Source organism: Ruditapes philippinarum, unplaced genomic scaffold (genome assembly GCF_026571515.1).
Source record: "Ruditapes philippinarum isolate M1 unplaced genomic scaffold, ASM2657151v2 ctg2270_1_1_1_1, whole genome shotgun sequence".
Classification (NCBI taxonomy): Eukaryota; Metazoa; Mollusca; class Bivalvia; order Venerida; family Veneridae; genus Ruditapes; species Ruditapes philippinarum.
This window is the reverse complement of record NW_026866206.1, coordinates 28,508-51,998: the sequence shown is the minus strand read 5'-3', so window position 1 is coordinate 51,998 and position 23,491 is coordinate 28,508. Positions and strand designations below refer to the sequence as shown.

General features: G+C 31.8%; 1 protein-coding gene across 1 annotated transcript; it reads left to right on the top strand.

Annotated features, from left to right (window-relative positions):
- The first annotated feature begins 99 nt into the window (after positions 1–99).
- LOC132731688 (hemicentin-1-like) lies at positions 100–23,119 on the top strand. Its single transcript, XM_060717903.1, has 12 exons — positions 100–235; positions 458–814; positions 10,421–10,708; positions 12,120–12,422; positions 12,579–12,863; positions 13,385–13,657; positions 14,207–14,500; positions 14,836–15,177; positions 16,123–16,284; positions 16,744–16,771; positions 17,944–18,342; positions 19,312–23,119. Exons 1-11 carry the CDS (start codon positions 160–162, stop codon positions 18,116–18,118), a joined length of 2,583 nt encoding a protein of 860 aa, XP_060573886.1. The 5' UTR covers positions 100–159; the 3' UTR covers positions 18,119–18,342; positions 19,312–23,119.
- The last annotated feature ends 372 nt before the right edge of the window (positions 23,120–23,491 follow it).

Below are 23,491 nucleotides of genomic sequence, written 5' to 3'. Positions count from 1 at the left end.
AGTAAATGTATTTATATCACCTACACTTTACTTCTAGCTATCGCAGTTTTACAGGAAGCAAAATATATTTGGGACATTCATTAACATATGCATGTGTACTTATATACACGATTATCTGAAAGAAGGATTTATTAGTTGTGTCAAGTGTGGTTTAAAAAAATGTCATATGGAGACAAATCAATGATGTCCTCTCAAATAATAGCTTTTATATATGGAGTTGTCTCAGCACTCTCAGGTAAATATTTTAGATTATTTTATTTAATACATACAAGCACTAAATGTACTTAATATTAATAGCTATTAAATATGGATATTAATATGATCACGAATAACTTATGTCATGACTTAAAATCTTATAATGTCCATTTACATAAATTAAACAAATAAAACGGTTCGTAAACTTTTCAAAACAATACACTTTTACATACGATTGAAAATGTTGTTAAATTTATTTCAGCTGTTGTGTTTGCGGAAGTGGTATTATCGCCATCATCACCTGGTGTGCTAGAGAATAGTTCCCTTACATTAACATGTACATACACTGGTGATGAAACTGTTAGTGTTTTTGCATGGAAGAGAGTCAGGACAAGTGAAAGTACCTTTGCTAACCTTGGAATAATAGATGCAGAATGCAATACTCTCATATTTCCGGTAGACACCAGTTTATATGAGTATAGATGTCCTAGTAGTAAACAATATGAATGGACAATAAAGAAAGTTACTAAACAAAATGAGGGAGACAAATACCAATGTGTTGTTGAAACACTATTACCAAAAGTAATTAACAGTAACTCAGTGGTCATATATATACAAGGTATGTCTATTCCGTAAACTTTAGGTTATATTTCAACAATGTACTTCAGTTTTAGTTTGTTGGAGTTTTTTTTTTCGAGGATTTATTAAATGTATGCATTTATGCCGCTCATCTCTCTCGGTTCATTCACTTTTGATTACCCAATGCGTTTTATAAAATATGTCTTGTAATGGTAACTAAGCCAACTCTATTAAAGTTTTAGTTGAATACATGCAAATCATATTTCTTGATAAATTGTCAAAGTATTGATTTAAAGGAATATGATACAAAATCACGGTATGATGACTTCAACAAAGACAATAGACAAAACAATAATGCAGCTACACATCATCATAAAGTGAAATAAAATTATTATTTTTCGACTTCCTCTAATATTTAATCGTTCTGAAAGTTTACACAAATTGCAAAGTATTTGATATAAAACATTCGAACTGTACCTTAAATATATTGACATATTTCTATTTGGTTGTTTCTATTTCATAATCTAAGAATTTTCTTGCATGCAAGGTATAAATCATGTATCGGTTGCGACAAAAAATCAAAGTGCTGAAGGCACTGCAGTTGGGACGTATGAAGGATCAAATAACTATTTTTTCTATTTCGGGGCAGATAATTCAATGAGTGAAGGGTGTTGCCGGTTGATAAATATAAAGTGCACAATTCAGTAAATGAACAGTAGATGATACAATTATTCTATGACACACATGTTAAATATAATATTTAGGTTACATGTACGTGTAGGTCCATCATAAACCGTTATTGGCCTTTTTTGACAAGAGCAACAAGTGAAATTAGAGCTACCAGAGGAAACTGCAAGCTTGACTATTATAACACATGACATTATAAAGGGAGACAAAGCTATGAAAAAATAATCAATTGTGATATATATCAAATTTTCTGTATCAGTATCAAGTAAACACTCAAATGGTCAATATTTTTTTGCATCACATTATATGAATGTGACCATGTCATTAGAACTTATAATGGCCTTTGTTTACTGCAATTCTCATGCTAATCTCTTCACTGTATAACGTTTATTAAGTTTCAATCAAATTCCTTCAATATTTTAATCCTCTCTCTGAACAGTATCATGAAATATATACGGAGATAATTCAAAAACTAAGTAATGTAGAATTTTGGTTATTTGACAAAAGACTTCTGCTCACTATATAGTCTCTACAACTGTATTTAGTTTGAGTGTGATATCATTGAAAAGATTTACTCCAGACAACCATTATTTTAAAAGTTGTTGTACATGTATTTTAAGAGATGATAATTGTAAAATTAAGCTAGAAACTAGAACTCCGCGAATCGGATTGTGTCGCCTTGTGAACAATGTAGTTTAGGAGAAATGGCCAGGGACAAAAATGAAACATGAAAAATAACAAAGGGCAATAACTAAAAAAATAATAAGTGCAGAGCAGCAGTTTCTGAACACTGCACTTCTTATCAATAAGATCTATCATTCTATGATGGTTCAAGTCCATAGCTTTCATACTTGAGGAGAAATGACCAGGACAAAAATAAAGAAAGAAAATCAACAAAGGGCATTACTCAAAAAATAAGAAATGCAGAGTACCAGTTCTTGTGCACTGCACTTCTTCTTAATGAGATCTATCATCCTATGAAGTTTCAAGTCCATAGCTTTTATACTTAAGGAGAAATGGCCCGGACAAAATTAAAGTATGAAAATAAACAAAGGGCAATAACTCAAAAAATAAGGAATGCAGAGTAACAGTTCTTATGCACTGCACTTCTTCTTAATGAGACCTATCATCCTATGAAGTTTCAAGTCCATGGCTTTTATTCATTAGAAGAAATGGCCTGGACAAAAATAAAGTATGAAAATTAACAAAGGGCAATAACTCAAAAATTAGGAAGTACAGAGTACTGGTTCTTGTGCACTGCACTTCTTCTTAATGAGATCTATCATCCTATGAAGTATCAAGTCCATAGCTTTTTTAGTTGAAGAGAAATGGCACGGACAAAATTAAAGTATGAAAATTTACAAAGGGCAATAACTCAAAAAATAAGAACTGCAGAGTACCGGTCCTTGTGCACTGCACTTCGGGTTATTAAAAGAAGCATGCATACCAAGTTTGAAGTCAATCAGACTTATAGTGACTGAGTTATGCTCCGGGACGCCGACAACGACACAGACGCCGCCGACAAAAGTAACCCCTATATGTCACCTTTTCAAGGCGACACAAAAAATTAGGGTTATTTGAAAAAAACACTTTCTTTCACTTGATTATTTTCGCTGTGTAAAAGTTTAATCAAATTTCATCAACTCTTTTCCAGTATTTCTCTGGACAAGCATAATTAAGTACATGTATAATAAAGGTAAATAATTAAATAAGAGGGCCATGATGGCTCTGAGGTTGCTCACCTGTATATACCCCCCCACCCTGCCGGGCCAGTTTTAACCCAAGGGCTTTTATTTGAACAAACTTGGAAGACATCCATAAGAAGATGATTCATGCTTAACATCAAAGCTCTAGCTTATTGGGTTTTTTTAAAAGAAGATTGTTTAAGTTTTTACTAACACATACTGTTAAAAACAATGACAACCCTGGAGCAGGGCCAGTTTTGACCCCAGGGCTTTTATTTGAACAAACTTTGTAGACACTCACTAGAAGATGTTTCAACTTATAATATAAACTCTAGCTATTTGGGTTCTTTAAAAAAGATTTTTGAAGTTTTTACTATATGCATATATGGAAAATCAATGATCCCCTTGGGCAGGGCCAATTTTGTCCTCGGGGCTTTTATTTGAACAAACTTGGTAGACACTCATTAGAAGATGTTCATGCTAAATATCTTAGCTCTAGCTCTTTGGGTTCTTTAAAAGAAGATTTTTTAAGTTTTTACTATTTGCATTTAAAGAAAATTAATGACCCCCTGGGGCAGGACCAATTTTGACCCCAGGGCTTTTATTTTCACAATCTTTGTAAACACTCACTAGAAGATATTTCATGCTAAAATATCTTAGCTCTAGCTCTTTTAGTTCCTTAAAAGAAGATTTTTTTTAAGTTTTTACTATATGAATTTAAAGAAAATTAATGACCCCCTGGGGCAGGACCAATTTTGACCCCGCGATTTTTATTTGAACAAACTTGGTAAACACTCATTAGATGATGTTTCATGCTTAATATCTTAGCTCTAGCTCTTTGGGTTCTTTAAAAGAAGATTTTATAAAGTTTTTACTATATGCACATAGGGAAAATCAATGACCCCTGGGGCGGGGCCAATTTTTGACCCAAGGGCTTTTATTTAAACAAACTTGGTAGACACTCACTAAAGGATGTTTCAAGCCAAATATCTAAGCTCTAGCTCTTAGGGTTTTTTTAAAGATGATATTTAAAGTTTTTTTCTTTCGGTTCCCATGGCAACCAGAGTTCAGCATGGAATTAAATTCTTTGCACAATTTTTAAAGGTGACAGCCAAAGGAACATTCTTGTGAAGTTTGGATGAAATTAGCTTAGTGGTTTATGAGGAGATGTCATTTAAAGTAAAAGTTTACGGTCGGACGAAAAGGGATCACAAAAGCTCGACCTGTCACTTTGTGACAGGTGAGCTAAAAACTAAGGAATGGAGTTATGGTTCTTTGACACATTGGAAAATTTGAGTCGTTCAAGTTGATGTAGATTCAGTGATAGTTTTGGAATAAGCATTTTTAACTTAAGGGATATAATTAAAACATGAAGCAAGGTAGAGTTATGTTTCTTGAACATTGCACTTCCTCTTAAAAGTCTCTATCACTTTGTGAAGTTTACATAAAATCCCTTCAATACATATCTAGTTATATTCATATTTCGGACAAGAGTGTGAAGGACAAATGTCTTCCTAAGTTCAGACTATGTTTTTTTTCCTTTATCAAACTAAAATCTCAAAATCACCATTAAAAACATATTTTCCTCCCATGAGCAAACTTTTTTCCCAAAAGTACAAGTCTGTATGGAATGAACACAGATATTTATCCATAATATTACTTGAGTCCATACCGACAGATGGTTAAGACCGCAACTTTATTCTCTCCCTTTCAGGAGCATAAATTATAATAACATGCTAAATCTCTGTATAGTTCTATATCAGATACCAGTATGATGAAACCATACTTTTGTACCATTTAAGTTATAGCAAAATTCAGCTTTCATTGACATACAGAAATGGGGTCAGCCTTTAGTCCCCTCTTAATGAAAATATAAGGGGACTAATAACAACAATTTATTCTCATAGTTTCAATTCTCAGGTTTATATACGCTCATAATACTATATATAAAGAATAAAGGTCCCTAACGAGAGAAAAATATCATGCAAAACAAACAAGAACTGTTGGTAAAAATACACCAGATCACTATTTTATTTTTGTGGTTGTCTCCAGGAATAATGTATCCTATCATAAACACTTTTTTACTTCATCGAAATCCTACAAAATGCTCCAAAATACGAGCAAGTTTCCAAATTTCACTGAAATGTCATTGCATGTCGTTTTCGACGTCCAAGCGATGCGTGTAAACAAAGGTGAATTCTGGTCAATTTCTACAAAATCAACGAATAACTGTTAAGATTTCGACATACTTTCTTTAAGGCAACTTGTATACAGTCAAACTGCGATGTCTTTACTTCACAACTGTCCGACGATAACGCTAACAAGCTAAAAAACTAAAAATAATTGACAGCTCCGTTCCATAAAGTAACCATTTCCTACATTACCGCACTGAATATAAGGTAAAGTAATGATTGGTTAAGCGGGAAATCCGAGTTTTTAACATTTTCCTTCAACACAATGTTCAGACTAGCTCTCTAAAATACTCCAACTAGTCAAAAGAGTTAATGGTGCCTATACAGTTATGATCACTATATCTGGAAACTTGAGATTCCCACCGAGTGTGATGCTTATCTTCATTCGCTTGACAGTGACACATGTCCACCTTAAAAAAAAGCAATAAAAATTATATGAAGTGCAATAATTTGCAAAAAATGCTTATCTTATTTGTCTCTTCTTACATTTATAATGCAGAGCACTAGATTTGTGTGTCTGTCATACAAAATGACTTTCAATAATACTATTTAAATATATTTGAAATACAATTTCTTTAATAAATACTCATAGTAATACTAAATTCCTTTTTTGTGATATTTTTTTCTGACACATATGTGCAGACAGTACATTGTGTACACCGGTTTTACTGACCTGTGTGAAACCACTCTAAGCATGATGGAACGCACTACTTTTACATGGCGGCTTTAACACCGTAGTGATAGAACAAAACGGAAATCGGGTCACTTGAAAAATTAAACTTTTTCCATACTCTGTTGGTGTAATAGCCTTTACATCATTTTTACTCAAAACATGTGCAAAAACACTCCTTCTGACAATCCTTTATTGGTATTCGTTCAACACTCGTATTTCGTCAATTGTTAGTCTAAATTAAAACCGAAAGTGAAAGTAGTTTTGAATATTTGAATACATAGTAACACAGTGGAACTATCAAATTTGCACTTGCAATATTAAACTCTGAAAAACAATGAGCCCTTGAAAGCAATGAACAATATATTGTGTTTTATTAATAAAATTGTCATCCCTACGCAGACTTCTTTATGTCAGAGTTTTTTTTTACCCTCATTTGGGGTGAGTAATGCGTTGTGAGAGACTGGTGTGTATACAATTCAGACAGTATACAATTAATTTGTTTCGACGGCATACAATTTAAAGGTATAATTACTTATTGGCTACAAATAAAGTAAATAATGGTTAGTTTAATAACCAATCTGAATGTTTCAAAGATTATCCTTCAAACTTTAAAAACAGTCTGTCAATTAAATAGATCTTAGCAATAAAGGCACACTAAGAAGAAAACTAGAAATGTGTCCATAGGACACGGGGATGCCCCCACAAGCCACTGTTCTATCAATCTTATGACTCTAGGTCAAATATTTTTTGGACTATACATGTGCCACAAGTTGAAAACTAAAATCAAAAAAGGGCCATAATTCTCTATAATTTGGTCGCAGCAAAAATTCCTTCCTTTACTACCATCTACACATTAAGGTTGTTCATCCCTGGAAGTTTAAGCAAAATCTGCCATCCGGTTTAAGAGGAGTTGCATTCACAAAATTTCTACATAGTATATAGTGAAAAAATCGACAAAGGGCCAAAATTCTGTAAAATTTGGTCGCAGCAAAAATTCTTTCCTTTACTACCATCTACACCTGAAGGTTGTTCATCCCTGTAAGTTTAAGCAAAATCTGCCATCCGGTTTAAGAGGAGTTGCGTCCACAAAATTTCTACATAGTATATAAGTGAAACTAGAAATGTGTCCGTAGGACACGGATGCCCCCACACGCCACTGTTCTGTCAATCTTATGACTCTAGGTCAAATATTGTTTTCATTAATTTTTTTTGGAAAACAGCTTGGTTTGTGAAATATACATTAAATATTATATAAGTACCTGTTGTTTGTAATAATCTTCTAGTCTTTCTTTAATCTTATACTGTACTTTTTTTCTAGCTACATGTACCAGCCTTTCCAAGTGAATATTAAAGTAAATGATCTTTAATTTCCCTGAAAATATGAATTAGAGATTTCATTTTCAAATTCATCTAATACTACTCTCTTAGTGTGTGTATATACAATGTATATATGTGTCTATACAATGTATATATATGTTCACACAATAATATGATTGTGTACAGCATGTAATGACATAATTAAAATTTGAAAAATTTATGATAATAAAATATTAATAATATTTCTTCATATTACTCCACAGTATTACCACTAAAATAGAAAATGTTCTATCATTTTATTATGATATTTATTTTTTACATGTAGATTTGTGAAAAAAATGTGAATATCAGTAGTGTCAAAAATTGTTAAATCATATAAAATGTCTGATAAATTACTTCAACCATGTATTGAGAACAAGTATAGATCATTTCCAACAGTCTTGCTGTTGTGTTGACATTTTCGCGACATGGTTGTGTGTCTGCCTTGTAATCAAGAGGTCTGGGGTTCAAATCCCTTTAATTGCCTGAAGATTTTTCAGGTTAACAATTATCAAGGTGGCAGTGATTTTTTTTCAACTTTCAAAACAACCTGTGGCTGTATAAATGGGAAACTATAGCTTGATTAATGAGAAAAGAGGAAAAATTTCAACCACTGAAAATGGAATTTACCCATACATTTAAAAAAAGTGTAATTCAATTTAAAGGGGTTCCATTGAGGTATTTTGTCATGATGGGACTGAAATATTTTTTCCAGATAAATGTACCATTTGATGAATGTTTAGAACACTAATCTTTGTACAAACCTTTAGATCATTTGCGCACTTCGTTTTTCCAGAATAATTATTCAAATTGTAAAAAGATGACCCAAAATGAAATGGCTAGACTTTAAATAGATATATATAATAATTTATAAAGGTCAAAATAAAATTATTCTGAAATATTTAAGAATGTGCCCCATTTGGTAGAGACGTAACGGCCGTGACAATTAAGACAATGAAAAAATTGTAGGCGTATATGCCGGTTTTCCTGTAAAGGCAGACATCTGTGTAATATCAATTTGTAAAATCTGTCGATTTGCAGTCTAAGTATGGTCGAAATGTCTTGGGTACGAAAGACTCGAGATCTCCAAATTACTTCGAAATTCTTTAAGAAAGTTTTAGTCCTCGGAAACAAATTGGCATCAATAAATAAACTTAATATTATTATTCATCAAATTCATAACATATTTTGCTTTATAACTTACCTTATGAGCTTAACAGGCTGATAATTATGCTTGTGAAGTAGGTCAAAAAATATACCGGAAGTTGTTGGATTCATTTAACCTAATTATCGGCTAATTCAGAGACGAATAGATTATCTACATCTCTGGCTAATTCTATTTCAATATCCACTTTGCAATTATAAACTACAAAATTTATCCGATAAATAATGTCTTTTTCAAAAATTTCTGGAATATAATACAAAAAAAATGTGATGATAAGGCAGATGAGTAAGTTAAATATTGCAAGCCGTCAAGCACTATGACCCAATTAATTTACTATCCCATTCATAGAATTATGTGACCTTTCAAATTATATCCGCTACGTTTCTAATACCGTCATTCAAGCTCAATTGCACATTATTTTCAAAAAATAAATTTCTTGTCTCCTCTTCTGTTCGCAATAAATCGAAGTTTTCAGAAATTCAGAGCACTATTTTTCACTCGCGGCGGTTATGCGTCGGTCATGGTCGGGTGATCACTATGAATTCAGCTTACGTTGATATGTTAGAATACAATATAGCATATAGAGTGGCGATGAAACGTCACAGCAGTGGGCGTTACCCTGTATGGTTGGAAATTTCGGGTTTGTAAGTGCACTAGTTGGGACTACGTCCCAACTAAAAAACAATAATACATGTTGGTTAAATAAATATTTTTATATTTTTTCTGATATTTATATACACAATGTATATAAATTATTTGAATAAAACAAGTATATCGATTTTATCATCATTGCTAATTTTATTTCATGGTGCTATGAAAGCTTGTTGATATGCGACAATTATGCAAATGGTTTTGTGAACACATTTTGGAAACATGATTTATATTCTCGACTTAATATTATTATTACAAAATATAACAGAACACATCAATCGGCATTTTAACTGATATATCATAGTATCTAATTTATCCCGAGTATTATATATAACGTATATTATTCTTTTTTAGTGATGTAAGGTAATATAATATAATTTTGAGTCGGTGCGGTAATTATATAAACCTTACTTAAACTTATTTAAGATGGGTCGTTCTCTGTAGCGCACCATCGAGGTGTTTGATTAGAATTTTGTCCTTATGTTGTAGAATGAGCAAGGCGACATCAGCTTTTTAACATAAATCATAATCAAAGAAATATAACACCCCGAATGCCTTATCACATATCTCTTGTTTGTCAAAGAGTCTGAAATAATGCACGGATGTGAACCTGTTATCTTCCACCACCAGTAAAGCTGGAACGTCGCCATGTGACCTATGTGTCGGTGTGACGTTAACACAAACAAATTCAAAGAAAGCTACTCGAAGAATACGGTGGGCAAAAACAACATATAATAAAAAATCGAAGTAATTTAAATCAAATGATTGATTTGATGATTGATTTTAAATTTCGTCATTGTGTTAAAAGGTAACAAAATTAAAAACAAGATCCACAAGGAAGGGCGGCGTTCAATGAACGCAACCCCTTAGTATAGAAAGAAAAAAATCAGAAAAAAATCAACGAGGAACAAAATGTTGAGAACTGTTCAGTCACATGCCTTCATAATTGAACATAACTACAGGTACAAATAATGTAAAATCACATAATTATAAAGAGACATAAAGTAAGAATAAAATCATTTGTGTAAACGATAGGGTAGGTGATCAAACAAAGAATAAATATATCTATCAATGCTTGGGCAGTAAGTTATAAAACTATTATTCTGTGAAATAATTGGGGATTAACAGAAAATCTAAACCTACTTAATCCAACCTTTGATGTGAATACTTTGTTTAACAAGGGTTTATAGCTGAATCCTAATATCAAGCTTATTTTGTCTTTATTTTCTTATTTCAGTTCAGGTTACTAATGTAACACTAAAGGACGGCAGCACTTTACTAGCATGTACACTAGAAGTAACAAATGGTGTACGTAAAACATTGACATGTACAGCAAGTAAAAGTAGACCAACAGCTACTATCATCTGGTATATTGGAGATGAAGTGAAGAAGAAGGAGAATGTTACACTGTCTACATTAACATTTGCTCCGCTTAATTCCGACCATAACAAACAAGTATATTGTAAAGCTTCACAGACAGCACACCCAGAAGTGTTTTCTAGCAGAATCACTCTTTATGTGAAAGGTTACATTTTTAATTTTTTCTTTGCCATTTTATGAGCTTATAGATTTTTTATTTAGAAAAAAACTTGACAGCGAAGAAATATATTCACTAAAATATATAGGTTGATTCAAATGTTGATTCACCTTTCATTATATTTGTATCATCGCAAGGGTACCATTTAAAGGGACTCCACCGAGGTCCTAAAGCCTAAAGACACAACATTTGAATTCGTTACATGAATTAGCTGGGGCACATAAAAAAGAAAAATATGCAAAAGATAATTGAGAATTATACTCAGAAATAAATCGAAAATCGTTTTTTTGTGCTATTTCTAGCTCGATTTGTGTTAAAAGCGTTGCAACGCTTTTTAATTTCGGTTCATTTTCACAATTAAAATAATTTTTCAGCGAAAATGCGGAGTGAGCAAATGATCTGACATTTTGGACACAAGTTATTGGTCTTACATTATATCAAATGGAATATTAATCATTAAAGATATTTCCAGTTCCGTCATGTCAAAAAACCTCAGTGGAGTCCCTTTAAAGTATAATTGATATTCATTGATGTTCAGCAATACAAATGCAATCCTATCTAAAAGTTTAATTATCGATGAATCAAAAGCAAGTTCAAATCGGCAAAATCTAATATGTTGCAGGTACGGCTTATTCATAGACAGTCTTGTGTACAAATGATTAATTTCAACCTATAGTGGCATAACACTCTTCAATTTTACAAAGTTAAAAGTTGGTGTTTCATCAATATGTTTTTTCTCTTTAATTAGATAGTTTACTTTAACTGGAACAATTATAAATAGCTTTAATGATATACAAACTTTCCAATGCAAACACAAGTTATTAATTTTATTGTCATAACGGAATAAGGATTGATATGTTTTTGTTTTTTGTTTTGATTTTTTCATAAGAAGAGCAATACTTCTCTTATATCTTAATATGAAGTAAAACTACCAAAAATATGGTATAAATACTACATAAAAATCAAGATTTAAAAATCGGAGATGTTCTCACGGCGGTGAACCCCATATTGATCTCAACATTGAATTTCCGCTGATCCAGATGTGCACTGTAACACCATTTGTGTCAGAGGCAATAGGTCAATCACAGGGAAAGTTCAAGATTTTTAAGCAGTCTTCGCCGAGACATTCTTTCCGTCGTGGGTTCTGGTATATCCATAGCATGCAATGCGTATGGCGACAATATCACTAAACGGACTGGTGTTGTACAGCGCATCTGGGCAGTGGAAATTCACATATATTTTACTGCGGTTCAATTTTGAGAACCATAAGGGGTTCGTCCCCCGTGGTTCTGATACGCCTAGTTTTTATATATGATACAATTTATACAGTGCATATGCTATTGATATTACATGAAAACATTTTGTCAAACTTATTTGGTAATAGTTTCTCCGTTTTTAGAATTAGCTACTTCACCTACAATCACAGACCTGACAACAGAAAAATTAGAAGGCGACCAAATAAGATATCAGTGTACTTCCTCTCAAACACGACCTATTGCTATAGTAACATGGAAGTTAGACACTCTTACACTGACTGATGTACAGCATACAGAACATAGTCATGGGAATGATCTTAGATCTGTAACAAGCATTGTAACTGTTACTGTCAACCGAACGGACAACAACAAAACAATATACTGTGAAACTGCAATACCTGGACAAAGTAATTTGGCAAAGGCACAGAATACGATGCATGTGTATTGTAAGTACATGTAAATACATTTACCCTATACAAGAAAATAATGTTGGTAAAAATGTTCATTATTAGCAAAACATGAGGGAGAACGGTTTTTCATTTACTTGTAAAACATGTGATTTGATAAATGTTATTTGTTCAATAATAAGATATTTGTTTCAGGGCCTCCATCATCGCCATTGATTTCAACCAGCAACTTTCCATTTCTAGAAGGTCAGACAGGAAAGAGTATTTATTGTTCATCATCTGATAATGGTAATCCTACAGCTACAGCAACATGGTTCACACAGTATGGAACACCTGATGTTGCTGATTCAAGAATATTAAAGTTGCCGAAACTTACATATCAAGTTAATCAAAGTCCTATAAAATGTCAGTTGAAGAACTTGTTTACACAACAGAAGGGTCTTACCTTACAATCTGAACAAGTTCCTCTACAGGTTGAATGTAAGTATGTTTTTTTTAACTTAGTAAACTGAATTTGTTACTAACCACAACATGATTTGATTACATGGTTCACAAGATATGGAACTGCAGATTGTGCTGATACAAGAAAACTAAGGTTACTAAACTAATCTTACATAATTATCAAGTTGATAGAAATCTAGTAAATTGTCAGCTAAAAATTATATTTACACAAAAGAAAGTTATAAATATATAGTCCGCATTCAATCCAAAAAAGTAAATCTATAGGTATCTCTAAAGAATTTGTTTTTAACAAATTGTTATATTAATTTTTTTCGTTACTATAGATTCCTTATAAGTAAATTGGAGCTCAAGAAATAAAAGACACTTTTAAATATCTCGTTCGTCTTTCACCAGGATTAGTTTAAAGAAAGATTGCAAATTACAGGCCTCATATTTCTCTTATCTGGCAATGTTATCATTTTCCATTTCGGATAAGAAATGAAACATATAAATTTTGAAGGAATAAAAGCTTTGATTACTTAAAAATGAAGCAATTACAGATTCTCCAAGACTGCAAATAATAGTTGGTGAGAAACCATCAACTATCATAACAAGAAATGAAGGTGAATCGTTGTCTGTAACATGCAATGCTTCCGGAAACCCAACACCAACAGTGAGCTGGCCAGGACAACAGTCTGTAGGTCCTACTTTGTCAGTTGTTGATATAGACAGAACGAACCATGGTAACTACACATGTGTAGCTACAGCAACATCATCTCGCTATCCTAGTCATAACTTTACAACTGTAGAGAAAGTTGAAGTGTATGTGAACTGTAAGTTATTTTAAAGAGATAAGTATAATTTAAACACAATAGTCCTTAATGAAGTCAGTAATATCATAAATAATTATGTTGATAGTATTTATGACAACAACCATGAACGAATTATATAAAATCGTTGATGGTAAGTGTGAGGTAAATAATCCTATATTTCCTATCTATATTTAGCAGATAACAGATTGTTCTAAAACAAAATATTATTATCATATAAATGTTCATATAAAATCACTAATACTTCTTATCACACTTTTTATATAAATGTTTTATAAAAAAATATCCAAATGATACATTTATATTGATTTAATCAGTACTTGAAATATTTACGAAAATTTACCCATTGTAGACAATCACGAACCAACACATTCATGACAGCGTCATTGGTTTCTTTCTAAAACCGTACAAGATATTTCTCATGCAATTGGTTAATTCGACGGGAAACTTCAGACCTTTAAGTGACTGTTTTATTTATCTTTTTATTACATGACATCTGTATGCTGCCTGTGTAAAAGTTGTGATGCAGTCAGGAACAAATATTTTTTTCAGATGCACCAGATGTCACTGTTGACATCAGTTCAAAGCCTACAGAAAACATGACATTGTCTATTAAATGCAAACCTAAAGGAAGGCCTGCGGATTATCATTTTAAATCGTTTACACAGAAATGGGGAAATGTTGTTATTCCTAACAAGCATAATATTTCAAACAATGGTGTCATGGAATTACAAAACGTACAACTTCAAGACAGTGGTACGTATACTTGCCATGCCAGCAACGGTATTCCGGACAGAAAACATCAACAGCTGTACCAAAGTGGAAACAGTACTGTCATAATTAGAGGTTAGTTGTAATAAATGTTATCATTGTTTCATGGTATACATTGTAGACATATTTCACATTGTCCCGATTTGACGATCAAATTTGAAAATAACGAATTAAAGACAGATTCAAATGTTACAAAACAAATTAATGCGACACATAAAGGTACACCCCAGAAAAAGATGATCTGTATGTTATTCAGAGATATCCGTAGGATGTTAACAAGCTATTCAATCAATGACAGTCTACAATTTATACAATTAATAGACAAAAGTAAATAATATGACTAAACATGCTTTTTATAGAAATTATACATAAAAATTAGAAAACAACACAAATTTTACTTATATTTTCAGTGTCACCAAAACTGCTGCTAAAGGATAATGAAAGAACATTCTTTGGAAAAGTTGGACTCACAACTTTGATCACAGTGCCTTTCTACAGTTATCCCCCTCCTCAAGTTGTACAGTTTCAGTTTGAGAATGGTTCTACTGTATCAAACTCAAGCAAACACACAGTCTTAATCATTAAAGGATATGTTAAGGCAGAGTTTTATTGGCAAGAAGTGGGGTTAGACGGTTACCTAGCCCAGCTTCAGATAAATAATGAAGATGAATCAGACTTTGTGAACTACACCCTTTTACTTTATAACGGCATTGGATCTAATAAATCATGGACGATTGAACATATCCATAGAAGTAAGTATAATTTATTATTATACATCACGTTAACTTTTTATTATACAGTATATAGCTTAATGTGACGCCACCTGGTGTTATTTCGATTGCTCATCCTGGCAATGAATATCACCATCAATATTCCCAAAGTGCGAGTAGCTCTAATCTATTTTGACATTAAAACACGTGATGTTCTAGTTATCTACCCTGATAAAAAATGAATGGTGTTTCGGTATAATAAAACAAGAAACGCATGTGTCTCGGGGAAATAGTGAATATCATTAACCCTTGAACTAAAATAACATTCTCGAGATTGACATGTGTTGTTTTCTTATGATCTTCTTTTTTAAAAGTGACATTTAAATTATTTTGTTTAATGAATTTGTGCTAAGGTACAAATTTAATTTAGAGTCATTCTTCTGTATAAATTCGATTTTTTAATTGTTTAGAAGTCTTTAATATTTAAGTATCAATATAAAAAAAAAACTTGCTGGTTTGATAATTTATTTGATCGTTTCTATTAATTGCAAAATATAATCAAGGTATAGGGGATGCAACCGCTATTTGAAACGTTTTAGCTTCAAATTAATTATGATACAAATAAATTTAATTAAAGGAAACTAAGTCCTCTTTATTCTTTAAAAATCAGTTAAAAACCTATTTCAAATAACTTAATTATTTGCAATTAATTTAATCTTCCTGCTTTTTGTTATAATTATATGTCATAGTATTCCTATGAATGATATAATGATGTACTGTGATAAGATGCTTACTCAAATCACTCTCAACAGTTGAATTTAGATAATTTTGATATAACGTTTATTGATAATTTACTTAGTATATCAATCGTAGGTATAGTTATATTGTTATGACGATGAGCTGTTTGCTGTTAAAGCTTCTGTTCTGTTTGTAAATATGTAATGCATATCGGAAAAGGACACCACAAATATTTCATATTCATTTCAGGTAAATCCGATGTTTCTGGAGCAAAGAGTGATTGCAACCAGTGTGACAACAATAATATACAAACAATTATAACAGGAATTGTCCTTGGTATAATAATAATATTGCTCGCAACTTATGCCGGTTATTTAACAATATTAATGAAACGAAAAGAAGAAAACAAAAGTAAGTTTCTTTACTTTTACTTTTATTCATTTACATACTCTAGTCATTAATTAAATTTAAATCAAAGCCTTACATTACGTTCATTTATAATTAGAACTGTAAATTTTCTGTCTAAAAGATGTCAAAGATTTCATAAAATGTTGCATTGACCCCACAACACACAAGTGTTAATATGTTGAAGGACAAACTACCATCGACACTTTCAGAAGGTACGTGAAAACATTATTTTCCCTTCTCGGCGCAAGTTAAATTAGCTGTCCCTTAAGGAAATGACATTTTAAATGAGCTTATGAATTCATATTTTGTTAAGCTATGATGTGTTGAGTTAAAAAATATAACACATCTTCTCTGTGTACTCATAAAATGTTTATTTTGAATTTAAACAGAGACTGTACAGTAATTATCTTATACTGGTTGATATCAAACTTGAGCTAAGTAATTCTTATCATTGCATTGCAGAGGAAACCATCTCTTGTGAGCCAATTCAGTAAGTAACAGTTTCCAGAATTTCAATTCCAAAATTATTTTTTGTTTTATTTAATTCTAACCATTTTTAGAAAGAAAACGATTAGTGAACATTCAAATAAAGATCATGTAAAGGAACTTTTTATTGTTCCGTTATTTTAAAAAAGAAAACAACATCCATTACGTATTGCTATGAAAGGCAGGGATAGCCTGCTTATTTCCAAAAACATTTTGTCATGATGTATTCCAAGTAGTAGTATATACACATATATAGTAGATCTAAATATACCTTTAGTTGTAAAGGTTTTTAATGGTCAGGATAGGTTGTATCAGGAGAAAACCGGTAGATCATGTGATACCATTAACGTTCAAACCCAGTCAGGAGCAAGCCGTTGTTTCTTTAGCAAGAAACTTTGCGCTAATTACTCAGTACTGGTTTGTTCCAGGAATAATCCAGAGTGTGACCTCTTACACGATTGAACGTAATTGAATAACGTCTAATTTAAAACATTTATTAATGTTACACACGGTCGTTCAGAATATTAATGATACAAGTACCCAAATCCGCACTCAAGATAGTTAGAGTTGTTCACCGTAGATCATATGTCTTTCAAAGTTATTTATACGTAACATTTATGACTATAATGTTTTTCGTTGATCATAGGAATTATATTTATTAAATGATTCTGGGTTCTATCCCTGCTGATGGATAATTTCTATATGCCATTGTACATACAGGTGGCGTCTGTAAAAAATATTTGACAAGCCGAAAAATGTCACATGACCCTTTAGATAAAAACATTACTTCATATATTGACGTCAATGAGTTACCCACATAGATCATGTGACATATGTATTGACGTCACATCGTATCCAGCGTTCAGGACATATTCAAACGGACTCCTTCTGGAACTTTTATCAGTACGAACTCATCATAAATACATAACATGTCAAAAATGACATATGTATCCATCATTCATATGTTAATTGATATTATATTGAATATATCATAACAATGATATTAACTGTCAACTGAAATTTATATCTATATTGTTTTAAGTTACAAAAACAGTGTTGTGATGTTCGTACAAAAAGAACTTAGTAATATGAAATGAATAAGTAAATAATCAATGTTTTAGAATGTTCGGGTACGTAAAATCATATTAAATTTGTTCTATGTTTATATCTTTCAAGACTGAACGCACCGATATATACAAACATAGCCAATTCAACATGTATCAGTGGCGAACGGCAGCGTACAGATCTGGTTGAACCGGGAGATGTGTATACATCATTACAGAGTAAGTCACGTGCTGATAAAGAAACATATGATATATTAAGTGTAGATACTCCGATAAATTCAATCTAGTGAGGTGTATATCTTCTGAATTGCACAAGTATTTCATAAATTGAATAATTATTTGTTGTAGAAATATGAGTGAACATATTTTAGTGCTTACTTTTCTTACGTGTGAATGAAAGTGGAGTGGCAGGTTTTACACGGCTAGTCAGCAGCAATATGTTCATGCGTTACTAAATAGATGGAAGTTATTTATTTTAATAACTGAATATACTTTGTTTTATGTTATTAAGGTGATTCTGCTTTGTCGGCCATATTTGTTTTCACCAAGTCTGTCCAAAGTGAAAGTAGGTCAAAATTCATATAACAACAAAGATTACAATGTAAAATGATGAAACACTTGAAAGTAAACTTCCAGTTCTATGTTTTAAAGACTATTTAAAACAGAAATACAAATGATAACAATAAGAATATTTACCTTGAATGTGCTACATTTCTGAAGACCAAAAGCATTCTGTTGCAAAGTTTTATGCACATTTCATGAATGGCAAAATCCTTTTTAAAGTCTGTTTTAGTGCCTACAAAAGCTATCTTTTGCAGCAAATACAAAAATCTTTCAAAACCTAACTCCAAATAAATCTGTATCTCATGTCCTTCTAAGCACATGGCCTCCATTATTTTTTGTAAAAAAGTAGTGCAAGAAAACAATCATCATTTATAGCCTTATGAACTACAATTAAAATAAAAACACAATCAAACTTTAAAATCTAACATTTTTTATGTGTAACAGTGAAGTGTCTCTGTTTGTCATGTACACAAGAAATAGGTAAATGATGTTTATTTTCATGGTACTACTTTTTTACACATGTCATGGTGGCCATGTTTTTTCAAGGTCAGATAAACTACTTTCCTAAGATTTATGTTTTTAAAGTTTTTGTGATATTTTTCTGCAAAAAATAGCTTTTTTGTAGGCACTAAAACAAGACTTTAAAAAGGATTTTGCCATTCATGAAATGTGCATAAAACTTGCGACAGAATGTTTATGGTCTTCAGAAATGTAGCACATTCAAGGTAAATTTTCTTATTGTTATCATTTTTATTTTTGTTTAAAATAGTCTTTAAAATGTAGAACTGGAAGTGTACTTGCAAATGGCTCATCATATAACAATGTGAGCTTTGTTGTTATATGAATTTTGGCCTACTTTCACTTTGGACAGACTTTGTGAAAACAAACATGGCTGACAAAGCGGAATCACCTTAAGGTGAGTACAGTCAATTTAAATCCTAATGCTCACTGACTGGATTTTTAGACTTAGTTTCATTCGTATATTTCAATTATAATTGTTAAAGTAGCTATTGATATATAATTAAAAACGGTAATTCAAACTAGAAACAACTACAAGCAAATATTGCGTCCCTGAATGTGATATTTCAAAATAATGTTAATAACGTTTCTCATTGACACTACGAGGGGTGTTCAAATATGAATACAACTAGGCCAAAATCTCGCATTTTACCACGTTTTTCACGCACTACATGTACATGTACCGCATAGATGGTCGTGTAAATCGTGTTTATTTGTAAATCAGTCCAGTCTAGCTTTGGTAATATCACAATGAACGTCATCTCCTCGTGTATAGTAATGCTAAAATAATTGGGAAAATGTCTCCTATCACTTTACAAATACGGTCTTATAAAAATGTGAAGGTCTTGTTTATCATAGTGTCACCCCTACCTAAGGTCAAGTCGTTTCCGACTTATGCAGCACATTTTCTTTGCATACCACGTACCTCCCAACTCCTACCACTTTTCCAGGCGCCAGGCGGATAGAAATCGGTAACCATTCATTTTAACTACCTCGCGGCTCACGAAGCGGTCATTTCGGAACGAGTCCCACGAGAAAAAATTATCAATCAATTACGCTCCCCGTGAGGCTCGAACCTTCGAGCTTCCGATCCGAAGGCGGACGCCTTAACCACTAGGTCAACGGTACCGAGAACAAAGAGCCGCTGTAGTCTTGGTATACAGGCGGAAGACATATTTTATGAGATATGTCGTGTTTATGGTAACAATGAACTTTCCTTTTCATCTTTCACACGGTGGTGTAAGTATTTAAAAGTGGTGTGGATTCCTGCAACTTCGCAAAAATGGTTGAAAAAGTAAAATTTACCATTTTCGTGTTTAAATGTTGAATTCTGTTTAAGCCAATCTTAGGGGGCGTGTACGGTAGTTTGCATTTCACAGTACCGAGCATGAACAGGCTCAATCAAATCCAGCCTGCAACATTTTTAATTTTGTCGTTTTGGACATTCTTATTTTCTCTAATTCATTATGATGATATTATAGATTATTTAGAGTTTCCCATTTCTGAAAAAGAGCCATTCTAAGTTCAGAAAAATGTCCTTAATTCATAAACCACACGAAAATTGTGTTTTCATTTTGCATACAGGTGACCTTTAAGGTATATAACTGCCCAATGTTGCCCATTTTACAGTTCTTTATAGTAAAGTATAGTATAGTATAGGTGGTCTACCTTAAACTGGGCTTTTTAACCTCAGTTAAATTCCTTTAACTAGTTACTTCGTCATGTCATTGTGTAATTAATCTAAAAAAAAAGCTTTCAATCATTTCTATCAAGATTTATGCTTTACCTTTCTTATAACTGTCATCGTTCTCTATATCAAAATGGCGATTTATCATACAAATTTTAACAAAGAATTTTTTTCGGACGACGACTGTCTGTCATCAGTTTGACTTCCTGTAAAATTAACAGGGAAGAACTGAATATAAGAAGAATGTTCATTGGTCATTTTCAAATTACAAACTGAAATCAGTGAATCTCATTGGTCATTCTAAAATAAAATGTAAAGGACAGTTCTAACCGTTCTAAAATAAAATGAAAAGGATAGTTCTTACCATTCTCTAACTTTTTAAGGAAAGCTCTATGTTAAAATGTTAGGGATGGTTTTGCCACTATAAACAAAATGTATAGGATAGTTCTAAAATAAAAAGAGGATATTTCTTTAACTTTTAGATTTATTTGTAAATGATTACAAAATTTATAAAGTCAAACGTAAAACAAGTAAAAGAGACTTTTTAAATAGAAGTTGTTCTTCTTTGAAAAATTAACAATATCAATATGATATAATTTAATTTCAATGTTTAGAAGAAAAACTTATTTTGTCATTATTATGCAAGCATTGTTCTGACATTTCTATTTGCATCGAAAACTTAAAAATAACCTTATTTTTTCATGTTAAACAGCTTTACTTCGGCCGGGTATCGTTTTAAAGGATACTTCTTGTTAGATAGTCAAATACACTGTCATGCTGTACGAATAACGTATCATTCTAAGAGGTTGTAAAGCCTTATTTTGACACATTCATAGTGTAAACACTGAAGTGGTAATTGACAATTTCTTAGAATGGTCTTTCGTGAAGAAGTCATTATTCCTGACAGTAAAACAGCACTTTCCGTTACCAGCCTCAAGTTATAAATCACAATGACCGTCCAGAAAATTCATTTGTTCAATGATTGTAAACGCGATGTTATTGTGTGAATGCAAATTTTCACGAGCTCTTACTTTTAGTTTTAGATTTACAACGTAGAATGCTGCGGCATACCTTTGAGCGAACATTTTCTTATGTTTTGAAGATTTTTCTCTCTATTGTTGTTATTTTTCCCTACAATGATATATTTGAGCTTCATTCTTCGTTCCTTAACTAGTGATGGTAAACAATATATATGCATGTAGGTATTTTGTGTGTGTAGAGCAGCATTTTTGTTAAGGGTTCCCCAACAATCGGATGGATACTCATATATATCTATTGTATAATTCATGTTATATACCTGCCTTTTATACAGGAATCAATTATATCTACAATGTATGATAACCCTCATGTTGTAAACTTTGAGATACCTGAGTGAAATAAAGTTATGTGTCTGTCTGTCTGCCCGTCTGTTAAATGACTGCCGAATATCCAGGACAAATTGGCAATGTGTTCTTAAAGAGAGCCCAAAGTACCTTAAATATGGGTCGAATGATGTCCTGTACGATCTTCTATAAGTTTTTTTTATAATAATATTGAGTTTTCAGGCAATTTGCGTATTTTTCACATAGGTAGGTTTCTTAACATTTAAAGTACATCCAATACAGAGGTGATACATTGAAACGCCGAATACTGTTACTTCGTGTTAAATAACGTGAGTATGACGTTGGATTGTGGACCGCATTGTATTGACTCTTATTACGATCAATTTCATTATAGATTATCGGTGGCAGAGCTGCTTAACTTGTACATGAACTGCAGTACGTAATGCTTTGATTTTGCAAGTACTGGTACTGATACTGAAATAAGCTTTACTACTGCTAATGCATTACCAAAATGTCATCAGTTTTTCTCATAAAGTGAAGATATGATTTTCATATATTATTTTATATTTGTGAAAAAGTACGTTTTCGGATCTAACTCATAACTATAGAAAACTAAGTTATAAGAGCTTTACATTACATAAAATTTTAGTTTAGGGGAATTATGTATTTATTTGTGGTCAAGTTTGTACGTGTAACTAGTATAAGCAATCACAAACTGTTATCAAAAGGGATTGATTCTTAATGAAGCAACATTTATTTTTGTAGTCTTAATATAAATCATGCATATTTGTTGAACTGAATTTGAGTTATAATCAAGTACAATGAAACACAAACCACGCAAAGCGCTATTCTAAATAATCCTATTTCAAGTGATATTGTTTGCATCATAAAAAAATGTTCTTTACTTTGGTATAAATAGATCAGACCCGTAAAAGGCAAAAAAAAAAGACTGTTGTGTTTTAAATGAAAGATGATTGCATTTTTATTACAGTTAACTGGTTACTAAACAATAAGATATGACATAAATATGATATGTTGTAAATATTGCTTGTTAAAAAGTAGGTTAGATCATTATAAAATCTTAAAAATGTAATGTTGACTTTGAAGTAACTTATAAATATATATATAAATTTATATTTTGCTGAATAATGCTTTCATGAGAAGAGTACACATGTGAAATGGAAATGCCTGTTTAAAATGTGTCTTTAAAATATGTAAATATACATAACATGTTATTTTTGTGTGTTTTTATTCAAACTATGATGAATATATAAAAGTACTGGTACTGATACTTATTTCCTAACAAAAGTACTGGTACTGCAGTACAGAATTGAATTCAAGTACTGGTACTGAAAATGGTACTGCATAACTTGGCAAATACTTGTACTGGTATTAAAGTACTACACCTTTAGTACTGATGCATCTCTGATCAGGTAATTGTATTCAAACTCTGTTGTACATGACTTATTCGGACAGCTGTCGTATAATGAATAAGTGAGACTACAAATACAGTCAAAAATGAAGATACAAACATATTTTCGTTCAATTGCTTCAAACGATAAAATCCA

What these genes read in the sequence shown, in the direction of transcription:
- LOC132731688 (XM_060717903.1), top strand. Translation starts at nt 160, where the DNA reads ATGTCATATGGAGACAAATCAATGATGTCCTCTCAAATAATAGCTTTT. An exon ending in ACGAAAAGAAGAAAACAAAA is followed by an intron (nt 16,285 to 16,743) that starts GTAAGTTTCTTT and finishes ATTGCATTGCAG; the next exon opens with AGGAAACCATCTCTTGTGAG. An exon ending in ATCTCTTGTGAGCCAATTCA is followed by an intron (nt 16,772 to 17,943) that starts GTAAGTAACAGT and finishes ATATCTTTCAAG; the next exon opens with ACTGAACGCACCGATATATA.